This window comes from Dendrobium catenatum, unplaced genomic scaffold (assembly GCF_001605985.2).
Source record: "Dendrobium catenatum unplaced genomic scaffold, ASM160598v2 fragScaff_scaffold_1250, whole genome shotgun sequence".
NCBI classification, from domain to species: domain Eukaryota; kingdom Viridiplantae; phylum Streptophyta; class Magnoliopsida; order Asparagales; family Orchidaceae; genus Dendrobium; species Dendrobium catenatum.
This window is the reverse complement of record NW_021319712.1, coordinates 159864-171319: the sequence shown is the minus strand read 5'-3', so window position 1 is coordinate 171319 and position 11456 is coordinate 159864. Positions and strand designations below refer to the sequence as shown.

General features: G+C 31.9%; 1 protein-coding gene across 1 annotated transcript; it reads left to right on the top strand.

Moving 5' to 3' along the window:
• The first annotated feature begins 6114 nt into the window (after nucleotides 1-6114).
• Nucleotides 6115-7214, top strand: LOC110110712 (protein BIG GRAIN 1-like). Its single transcript, XM_020842314.2, has one exon. The coding sequence runs from the start codon at nucleotides 6314-6316 to the stop codon at nucleotides 7145-7147; it is 834 nt and encodes a 277-aa protein (XP_020697973.1). The 5' UTR covers nucleotides 6115-6313; the 3' UTR covers nucleotides 7148-7214.
• Nucleotides 7215-11456: the final 4242 nt, after the last annotated feature.

The following is an 11456-nucleotide window of genomic DNA, read 5'->3' as shown; positions in this document are numbered from 1 at the left end:
AGGGGTGTCAATTCGGGTCAACCCGCCGGGTTCGGGTCGAACCCGACCCGACCCGAATCTAAACGGGTCAACCCGAACCCGACCCGTTTTTACAAACGGGTCGGACATTTCAACCCGGACCCGACCCGGCCGGGTTGCCGGGTTGACCCGACCCGACCCGCGACCCGGTTGTTTCTTGATCCAATCATTGAGAAGCTCATCAGCGCTGGCTTCCGTTACTTGAAAGATCAAGTCAGATGGCAGAAACGCACGAAGGAGGAGCTGGAAAAGCTGAAAGAGATTCTCCCCCATATCCAAGCAGTCGTCCACTTTGCTTCCAGCCAAGAGCAGATCACCGAAGTACATGGAGCTTGGAAAGCAGGTGACCAAAGACAAGAAGCTGAGAAGGGTGCGTTCCATCATGAAATCCATGAAGAAAAAACTTGTCAAATTTGGCAAACGTGCTCAAAATTGATCCCACCTTGAAGCGACTGGAGAAGGCTGTGCAGAAACTTGATAAAGTTACAACAACTGGTGTTAATACTTTCCTTCATCTTGTAAAAGACGCAAAGGAGCAGTGAAGGCTGAGGAATCCATCAAATGAGCATCAGAGAACTGATTTGTACAGAAATATTTATCTATTTTTTTTTAATTAAACGGGTTTTCGGGTTGACCCGGTAACCCGCCGGGTCAACCCGACCCGACCCGTTTTATCAAACGGGTCAAATCTGCCAACCTGAACCCGACCCATTTATCAAACGGGTCGGGTCCAACCCGGATTTTCTGGGTCGGGTCCGGGTCGGGTTGTCGTGTCGTGTCAAATATTGACAACCCCTAACCGCAGCTATTGACCAGCGGTTCAATTGCCAGTATTAAACATAAAACCGTCAAAATTTCTGGCGGTCAACTAACCACCGGAAATACGACCAATATTTTCTTTAGGTGGCAACTTTTACCAGCGATTTAGCCGCCATTTTTAAGTGAAATTTTTTTAGCGGTTAAAACTGCAAGAAAACTGTCAGAAATGGACCTTAAATTGGCCTCCCCCGCCCTTCTTCCTCATTTGTTCACGTTGCTCATATATTTCATTTAGATGCATGCGCCCTCGCCCTCGCCCTCTGAAGTGCGTTCGTTTTGTCAACAAAACTCCGGCTGCCAAACATCGCCCACTACTCGCACCTGACGCCCTCACTCTAGCCGCCAAACGCCCCCGAAGGTGATCTCCTCCTTTCATCTCCTTATTTTTTGCTTTAGTCATGGATGTTCTCGTTAGACATTTGCAAGAGGATTTACCTTGGTTAATTTTTGTTGTTCTTGTTGATATTCTTCTTGTTGATAAGACTAGAGAGGGAGTTAAAGGTAAACTTGAATTATGGATATCAACCTTTCAACCTAAAGGTTGATTTTGAGAAACCCTTAAGCCCATATCATTTTGCTTTAGTCATGGATGTTCTCAGTAGACATGTGTAAGAGGTTATACCTTAGGTTTTTTTTTTTTTCCTGATGATATTATTCTTGTTGATAAGACTAGAGAGGGAGTTGAAGGTAAACTTGAATTATAAAGGTTAACTTTAGAGTATAAAGGTTTTCGCTTGAGTAGATCTAAAACATTAATATATGAAGTGTAATTTTAGTAGTAATACACTTAGTGAGGGGATTGTGATTTTGGGCGATTAAGTCATTAATAAGAGTACACATTTTAGATATATTCGATCTCTTATTCATAGTGAAGGTAAAATAGATGGGGATATTATCAATAGAAAGCAAGTTGGATGGTTGAAGTGGAGGAATGCATCGGGCTTGTTGTGTGATAGAAAAGTCCCCCTCAAACTTAAGGGAAAATTATATAAGATGATGGTAAGACTTGCAATGTTTTATGGTGCCAAATGTTGACCATTAAAAGAGAAGCATAATGCTACGTTAAGTTTTGCAGCGATAAGTCACCTTACATGGTTTGGTCGTTTAAAATGGTGGGCTTCCGATGACTCGATTAGTAGAAACCGAATCGAGTATGTGAGAGTTCATGTTTGTGTTCGTTTATTACTAGCTTGTTCAAGTTTGGTTCGTGTTTAAATCGAGCTTTATTATTTGTGTTCATGTTTGATTTGTTTAAATTAATGGTTTTCATGTTTGGCTCATGTTCAGTTCATGTTCAATTCGTTTAGTGTTTATTGAGTTTTAAACAAACAAGCCTTAACGAGCTCTGCTCGTGAACATATTTAACAAATTTTTTTAAACTATCAAACAATGATGTTCATGAACAAATCTAACGAGTTTTCTTGAGCTATCAAATGAACAAGATTTAACGATGTCATACAATAAATTATCAGTTGTAAGGAAATTAAAACTATAACATATATTATAGTAGTTGATTACTTTAAAATTTATTAATTAAAATAATTATATCATTATGTTATAATATTTTAAATATTTATATTATGTATATTTATCAATTTTATAATTAAATATTAATTGATTTTTTATTGAGCTTATTCACGAGTTTTGAATTGAACATAAATTGAGCTTCTTATCGAGCTCAATGTCGAGCATGTTCACGAGTTTCAAATGATGTTGTTCGTGAACATAAATGAACTGAACACATTAGTGTTCAAGCTTGTTTATTTAACGATCGAGTATTAAAAATATTATTCAAGTTTGTTTGTTTAGTTAGTTAAACGATCACACACGAGCTTTAATCGAATCAGGCAATGAGTAGCTCATTGAATGTTTTGTTCACTTGTAGCCCTGCCGATTAGGAAAGTAGAGGTATTCGATTTGACTTATATTAAGAAAGGTAGAGGTAGACCCAAAAAAACTTGGCTAAAAAATATTAGAAATGATATTTCTATATTAGATTTAAACAAGATTTAAGGCTGCATCTTTTCTAATAATTCATTCAACAACTATGTAGGGAATGTTTGCATTAACATATAAATGACTATATAAGAAGAGAGATATGATGTATAACAGATTGTTACAGGATCAAATAGGGTTGATAGATAAATTTATGTAGGGAGTTGAGACTTTTATTTAAGTCGCATCTCAACTAACTTCGTTTAAGTCTGTTGAATGTTTAGATGTCCACACTCGAAGCACAAAAATTAAGCATTCCTTAAGTCCGGTGAAGTAAATGTTGATTTATATCATATGGGGATTTCTTCCAAGCTACTAGATTTGACCTCACATGACGAGTACGAGCCACACTGAGATACTAATGCCGGTGCATCCACAACTTTTTAAATAGTTGATGAAGATGAAATGAGTAGAACGTATGAAAACTTTTTTTTATGCAACATGTCATAATTTAAAGGACAGCGTGGAAAAGCCACCAAACACAGAAAGTAAAAAATTATTTGAATTATTATATGCTTCTCAAATACTAATTTAGGATTGTTGCAAAACTTATTCAAAATAATCGATTATTGTTAAGATGCTAAGTATAAAAAATGAATATAATATTCATCATAATTATTTCAATGACTTCATTGATCTTCTCATGAAAATAAATTCAACGAACATTTTAATCAGCACAAATTTATATTGAATAAAGAAATTTGTATATAAGTTGGGTCTCACTAGTATAAAAAATTGATTTTTATATAAATGAATGTATGTTATACTACAAGGATGATGCGATAAAAGTTTATTGTCGCACTTACAATGCGCCTCGGGTTAAAGAAAACTCAAAAAAATATCATTGTCAAAAGAAAGATGTTCTATATTCTCTTTTATTTTATTTATCGATTATTCCAATACATCAACTGCTCTACGCATCAATGAGTTTAGCAGGTCATATTAGATGATATAACGAGAAATTAGTAAATAATGATGTTCTATCTGGTCAATCAGATGCTGAAGCGTGAAAAAATTTTGATCGAATGCATGCTTCATTTGCTGCTGAGCCACGTAACATGATTTTATATTTTTATAAGTTTTATTTGATTTATTATGAATTATTGAAATTTTAACCCTTAATGAAGGGTTAATTTTGATTAGTTTTGTTTGGAGATCAATTAGTGTCAAATGGGGGTATATTTAAATCCTAAGGTGTATGATGTCTTTAAGTTAACTAAGCTTGAAGTTTTACCCCTATTGGGTGTATGTATAAATTCTTTAAAAAATTTTAAGTTCACTAGACAAAGTCTTTTATTATTGTCCTTAAGTGTCACTAGTGTTGACATAGGTTTACAAATCATTGTGACTAACTCTTGCATATACACAATGCCACAACAAAATAGTACTCTAAATCTAGAGAATTAGGCATATACACATTGTATTATAATTCTAAAATAAATGAAAATAATGAATTCCAAACATTTAGGTCAAATAATGACCTAAACATTTGGAAATTCAATTATGGAACAATAATTGATTAAAATAGCATAATAATGTCATGCTAGATTAAGAGTTTATAATAACATCATCTAGCCAAATTTGAATCCAACCCATTGACTATCCAAAGAGTAATTTAAGAATAAATTGAAAATATTATTAATGCAATTACTCTTTACATAGTCAATGAATATATCTAAGTTTGTTTTTTATTTGAAAAATGATAATCGACTAATTCTAATCAATAGTTATATGCAACCATGTATCTTAATCCATATGGATTAAGTATGCTAAATTTCTAATTACTTAGGTTGAATAGTGACTCAATCACTTAGAAATTTTGATTAACCTCAATAAGTAATTCAATTGTGACTAAAAAAATTAAAGGATGCATGTAATATCCTATAGTTTTTCTCTGCCAAACTTGAACCCATTTTGATGAATGGTTTAAATATATTCAAATAAATATAGAAACCTAATAACTAAAATTATGGTCTAACCATTCATCAAATTATATTCATTTTAAATTTATTAAATAGTGCTCTTCAAATTGAATCCATAGAGATATTATATGCCTTTTTTGGATTAGAAATGAATTTATTGAAATTTTTCAAAGTTTCTAGTTTTAAAAATAATTATTTAATCTCGATTATCTAATTGGTGATGACTGTATAGGGGACTTTACGTGTGGAAGCAAGCAATTGGGCCATCTCGGATGGTGGCAGTCAGCTGACTCGGATAATTTAAAGTTTGGTGATAAAGGCCAAATGATCATAGTTTAGTGATGATGATTGTAGGGCCATAATTGGATGATGGTGCTTGAGAGATCATAGTTAAGCGATAGTGATAAGAAGATTGTAGTGGTGTGACAATGGTTGGTGAATCATAATTGGATAATGGTGGTCACGAGAATGTAGACAAATAACAAAGATTATGAGACTTTGACATGACAATAATAGTTAGAAGATTATAGTTGATGGATGGTAGTTGGAGGACCTAATCAGACGATAGTGGTCAAAATATTATAGTTGGGTGATAATGGTCCAAGAACCATAATTAGGTGATGATGTCTGGTAGAGGGTTGTAATCGGGCAACAGTGGTCAGATGATCATATTCAAATGAAGTTGGTCTATGATCATATTTTTAGGGTATCATGAAATGTTTTTTTTATCAATCTAAAATGAAACTTTTGTTGTGTTTATAATCCCATAGATTCGAAACTATTTTGAGCATTTTTTTTGGGAAATGAAGAGATCTGATATTCAAAATGATTATATTATTCTTTTTAATATAAAAAGATAATGACACAATTGTCCCATAAAGTTAAAAAATAAGAATTTATGAAAAATTATGTACCTTTATATCTCTTATATGAAATCTAATATAAAATAATTTGGGTATCTTTATATTAAAGTAAAAGTACATAAATATTTTGTAATTTTATTGTAAGAAATTATAATCTAAATTTATTTTAAGAAATTCTAATCTAAATTTAATTAAATTGATTAAACACTCATCAAATTTACTTCAAAATGTAATATAAAACTAATTAAATTAAATTAATATTAAAATAAATTTAATGAGTGCAAACTCCATGTTAGAATATTCATCTAATATGAATTTTAAATTTTAAAATTTAAATTATTTTTTGAGTTTTTTTTCTTCTTTAATTTTTTTAGTGCAATTTTTAAAATTCCTCTTATTAATATTACATGCGGATGTCCGTACGTAAACTTTTTCCGCGACTCTGCCCGTTATCCCTTTAAAACCCCCACAATCCCCGTCTTCCCTTCTCAACTCCATTTCTCGCAAACCCATCTGTCCCTCTCGTTCTCCAATCGTCTTCTTATCATAAATTCTTCCCTCCAAAATCGTCAAAACTTGTCTTCAAAATATAGAACATCAAAGCTCGAAATCCAAAAAAAATATAATCTCTTCAGTTCACTCATTATCCAGATTTGATCTTTACCTCCTTTCTCCTCTCTGCTCTTGGAATTCACAATGGAGAAATCGGCCCATTGGCACGGCCGGAAGAAGCCATCCTTCTCCTCTTCCCTACTCGACTCTATCTACCGCTCTATCGACGACTCCAACGGCGGATCACCGGGCCCTGCCCTCTCCTCCACCTCAAAAAGACAGATCCCTTCCATCGACAAAAAATGGATCCCAACACCTCAACCTCCGGCGAATCTCCGCCGCCACTTTTCCACCTCGAGCTCCTCCGACTGCTCCAGCTTCGGCGGCTTCTCCTCCTCCGACGCAGACTCCACTGCTCGCACTTGCCCCGCTCTTACCCGATGCGATCGCTTATGCTCGGATCCGCCACCAGAAAGAAAGAGGCAAGGCTCGATCCGTAGCCGGATCCGCGATCTGCGGAATCTGAGGACCCCGGCATCGCCGCGAGCCCGCCTCGCCGCTTTCCTGAACGCGATATTTGCCAGCGGTGGCCGAAACCCCACAAAGTCGAAGTTCGCCGGATGCCAGGAAGAATCGGCGAGATCGTGCATTAGCAAGATTCCTGCGTCCGCGAGAAGCGGAAAGCAGAGATCGGTTCGGTTCTCGCCGGCGAGCATCGCCGCCGTCGATGACGGTCTTGAGAAGCGGCGTTTTGGCGAAGTTCCGATGGTGACGAGGGATCGGAAGATGGTGTTGGAGGAGTTGCTGAGAGGAGTCGATCTGGAAGTGGAGGAGAGCGATGGCGAGAGCGTGTCGAGCTCGGAGCTGTTCGAACTTGAGAGCCTTTCCGCCATCGGACAGTTCAGGGACGAGCTTCCGGTGTACGAGACGACCAATCTTGCCGCCAATCGCGCCATCGCTCATGGATTTATCGTGTAAATTTAAGTATTTCGAAAAATATGAAATTTGTAATTTCTGCTCGAATATATCACTTCCAGTTTGTTAATCGAAGTTCATGTGTTTGTTATTCTAATATTTAAGTTTACCTGTTAAATTTTTTATTTTATGATTGTATCATATTTATACTTCTAATAAAAATGCAAATAATTTGAAAAATAAAAAATAGAAAAAATTAAATATAAATATAAATTAAGTCATGAAATAAACAATCAGAACAGTAATAACTTAATATTTTATTAAAAAATTTATGATTTATTTGTTAAATGATAATTATATATTTATTTATACACGAATATAAATAAAGAACAGAGTCAACCATCAAGATTGTTCAAGTATAAAATAAATTTTAAACATTTTATTTTAATTTGTTCTATTATATTAATAAATTTTATATGAACAAATATCAAATACTCTTTGGGTGCACTTACTAGCTTATAATACTTATAATATTATTTTTTTTCTACAAAATAATTTTATTCTATCTTTTAAATAAGAACATGCAAAAACAAAAATTCAGCTCCAAAAATTCCCCAAAAAAAAAAAAAATTCAGCTGAGTAAGAAAAAAAATTATATAGAATTTTTATTACAGAAATTTCTAAAAAAAAAATTCTTCACTTTTTAATTTTGAAATTAAGTTTTATGGCATATGAGACATAAGACAAAATATTTCCCCTCAAAATTCAGAGGGAAAATCATCACAGTTTAGCTTAAAATATTTCTATCATGAAAATTTTAATCTAAGAATGATCACGATGGGAGTTAGATTTTAATAATTTTCAATTTTAATTTGTGCTTATTAAATGCTATTTTATTTTATTTAAATATAATTTAAGCAAATATAAGATAGTAATCCTCGACAACAATGAAGATGCAATTGTCATAAAATTCTATAATTTTTGCAAAAAAAAAGGCTTATAATAATTGGGTTATTGGATTATATGCTAAATCACAAGATTAGTGTAAAATGGCTCATAAACCTATTCATTATTTGAATGTTTATAATTTTTTTTGAAGAATTTACACACCACAAATTTTATTATGCATATATATATATTCTAAATTTAATAATTATTTATATTATTTAGAGAAAAGAAATAAGCCTTCAACATCATTGTCCCGAGTACTGTAGACAAAGTTCACGGCCAGATCTAATAGGACCCTTGGAAGTTGGAAGCATAGTTATACGCCCATGCCTTCTTGTAATAAATACAACTATTATAATGAATATCACCCTTGCCTATGCCATGCACTTTGTGATCATTTTAGCTCTGAAAATGAACTGATTTAGACACATTAAGGGTTGAGACAATTTTTTTAGCTTCTTTATTTTTTAGATAATGAGCATAATTTTATTTGATTGCTATTTTTATTATTCAAAAAAAAAAATGCAATGAAAAGCTATATTTTTACTACTAAAATAGTTGAGTTACTTTCTTCACATTAACTTTACATTGAATTTAAAATAATAATTAAAAAAAATTCACAATCAACTTTATAAAGTAATGCATCTGTTTCAAATAGGAGAAATTATTCAGTGCGGAGTCTGAAGGGGAAGAACCATTCGTATGTACACATTGTGTGTACAAAAATTTTATATACACTGTGTATAAATGTGAGCACAGTGTGTACACTCACATGTCCTGACGATTTTTCCTGCCCAGACTTCGCACATAAAAATTTCTCTCCAAATAGACCCTAATATAAAAGCTAATCATTTAAGAATTTATGAACATTTAAAAGATTGGAACCATATATATATCAACAATTTAACACATTTTTATATCATTTCTAAATTATATAAATTAATCATAATTATTTCATAATTTTTGTGAATATGTTGATTATTGCTGATTTTATGGGTTAAAGAAATATTATCTGCTTCAAAGTTATTAGCATTGAAGCTCTTCAGAAATAAGATCTTTTAAAATTTAATTTTCTATAGTTTTTTATTTATTAGAACTTCAAAGAAATGAGGAATATTTTGAAAAGTCGTGTTATTAGATAAGTTATTGTATACAAAGTCTTATATATTGTGATGGAATATGCACGATCAAAGAGAGAGATTATCGATCATTTCAATATTGTACAAAATTCTAGCAAATATATATATGATTTTAAGTCCAATATGATTTTACTACATTGACATGATTTCAATAGTCTTTACCAATATTTTGATTTGATGTTTTATATGATTTATGTACTTATTGGTATTAAGGATAAGATGATTGATTTATAGATTTGACACTCGTGCTGGTTTACTGTTTTATTGGCTTTCGTACTATTGTATTTTTCTATTTATATATTAAATTACTGATGGAATATAAATTTTATTGTTTTTGTATTGATTCAATGATCAATGAATGTAATTGTTATGATTTGATTGTTAACATGCATATTGTTCTTTTATTGTATTTTGAATTCAATTATGAATTTTGGTGACCTGCTGGACTTTTTAACATGATATGTGATTAAATGATTTTATATCAAAGCAGTGAAGCAGGAGTGTGAGGCTAATAAGGATTCTTTAGGCTTTATTTCTTTTTGTTCTAGCTATTTTTTGTACTCATGACAGAATAATTGTGATATGATTGTATAGATCCTGAGTAGTTTATATGCTTTTTAGGAATAAATATAGATGTACATATTAATGAGTTGAATTATAGAATTTAATTTTGTTGTTTATTACTGATATAAGATATTAGATAGCTCTTTTGTTGTTTATTAAAAGATTAAAAGAATAATTCTTCCAAATTAGATTCTAGAACATCATAATTATAGTTTAAGAGATAACTGATCATATTAAGTATAGTGTTAACAATTAGTCTTCCTTGCTCATATGCAAATACTATCTTTTTTATACATTATAAACTCAATATCATATATAAAATATAAAAAATATAAAAATTCATAAACTACAGAGAAATCTATAAAATTTATCTACTATGAATTTACTTTAGAAAATCAATGCTTCTAATTTATATGGTTGAATTCAATAATATTACAATTAAAATACTCAAGAGGATCATATCTATCATATTAAAAAGTTACATGTTCTAAAGTTTGCAAAAAATCAAGATATCAAAAATTTTATATATTTTGGTCAAATTTAAATTCATAAAACACATTATACAAAATCATTGAAATTAGAGAATGGGTAGTAGTTGTCTACCTTGAGATGAACAAAATTTTTAATTAGACGGACTGAAAAATTCAGCTTTACAACTCTCAAATTTAGGTTTTCCTCCCCTTTTTTCCTTAACTTTCCCCTTTTCTTCTCTGTCAAAAAATGAATAGGGAAAAAAATAAATGAAATGACAAAATTTCAATCCTACAAAGTGGGTTAGGATTTTTTATTAAAAAAAATATTAAGTATACAAATGTAATTATGACAATTGTTTAATTTTTAGCATAAAATTATTATAAATTTTTTTATATCTTCAAATCCGGTGCTCTAAAAATACATAATTTTTTAAAAAAATTTGTTAAGCATGTCTAGAATGATCTGATGAAATCAATTTGTAAAACGAACACCTAATAGTTCCAAACAACTCACGTGTATTAACATGTATCAATTTTCTACATTACCCCTAAAATTAGGAGAAAATTATTATTATTAAATCACAATGATATCAATATTACGACAATGACTGTTTATAAATTAGATTTATAATAACTCCTACAATATTATTTGACTGTGTCAAAATATGCTATATTACAACATATAACAGAGAGGACAATTCCTTATAATGTAATTGACATCAATTGCATGAGATAATATTTAGGGTGGAAATAGAGACAATTTTTTTTTTATGGATTTGCATAAATAGACGATTGGTAATCTATTATGTCATATTCCTTATAATAGAGCAAACCAAACACTAAGATGATAGACATTGACTTTGCTTGTGACAACGAGCATCATAATTAGTAAAAAGGGTGGACATCCACCTGGTGGTGCACTGCAAATGTCGGAATTGATGTTACTGGCGGGCACCAACCTTGTTGGTGAAAATATGCAACAGCCTAACATCGGCTGACGCCAGTTGCATTGGTACGTGGATGTTGATATTTATTGTTGACCGACATCGGGGCTAATATTAACGACGGGCATGATCTTATTTTTGAATGCAAGCAAGGGCGTATATTGATATCAGTAATGAGAATCCACCTTGTTGGTGATGATGAGGAGCTCTCACTCTTTACTGTTAGCCAGCAATCTAATGTATTTAAGTACTTATACATTGATGCTCTAAAGAAAAAAAAAAGTATATCTTGCAATAGGGACCA

Excerpts from the sequence above, each read along its gene's own strand:
- LOC110110712 (XM_020842314.2), top strand. The coding sequence starts at position 6,314 with ATGGAGAAATCGGCCCATTGGCACGGCCGGAAGAAGCCATCCTTCTCC.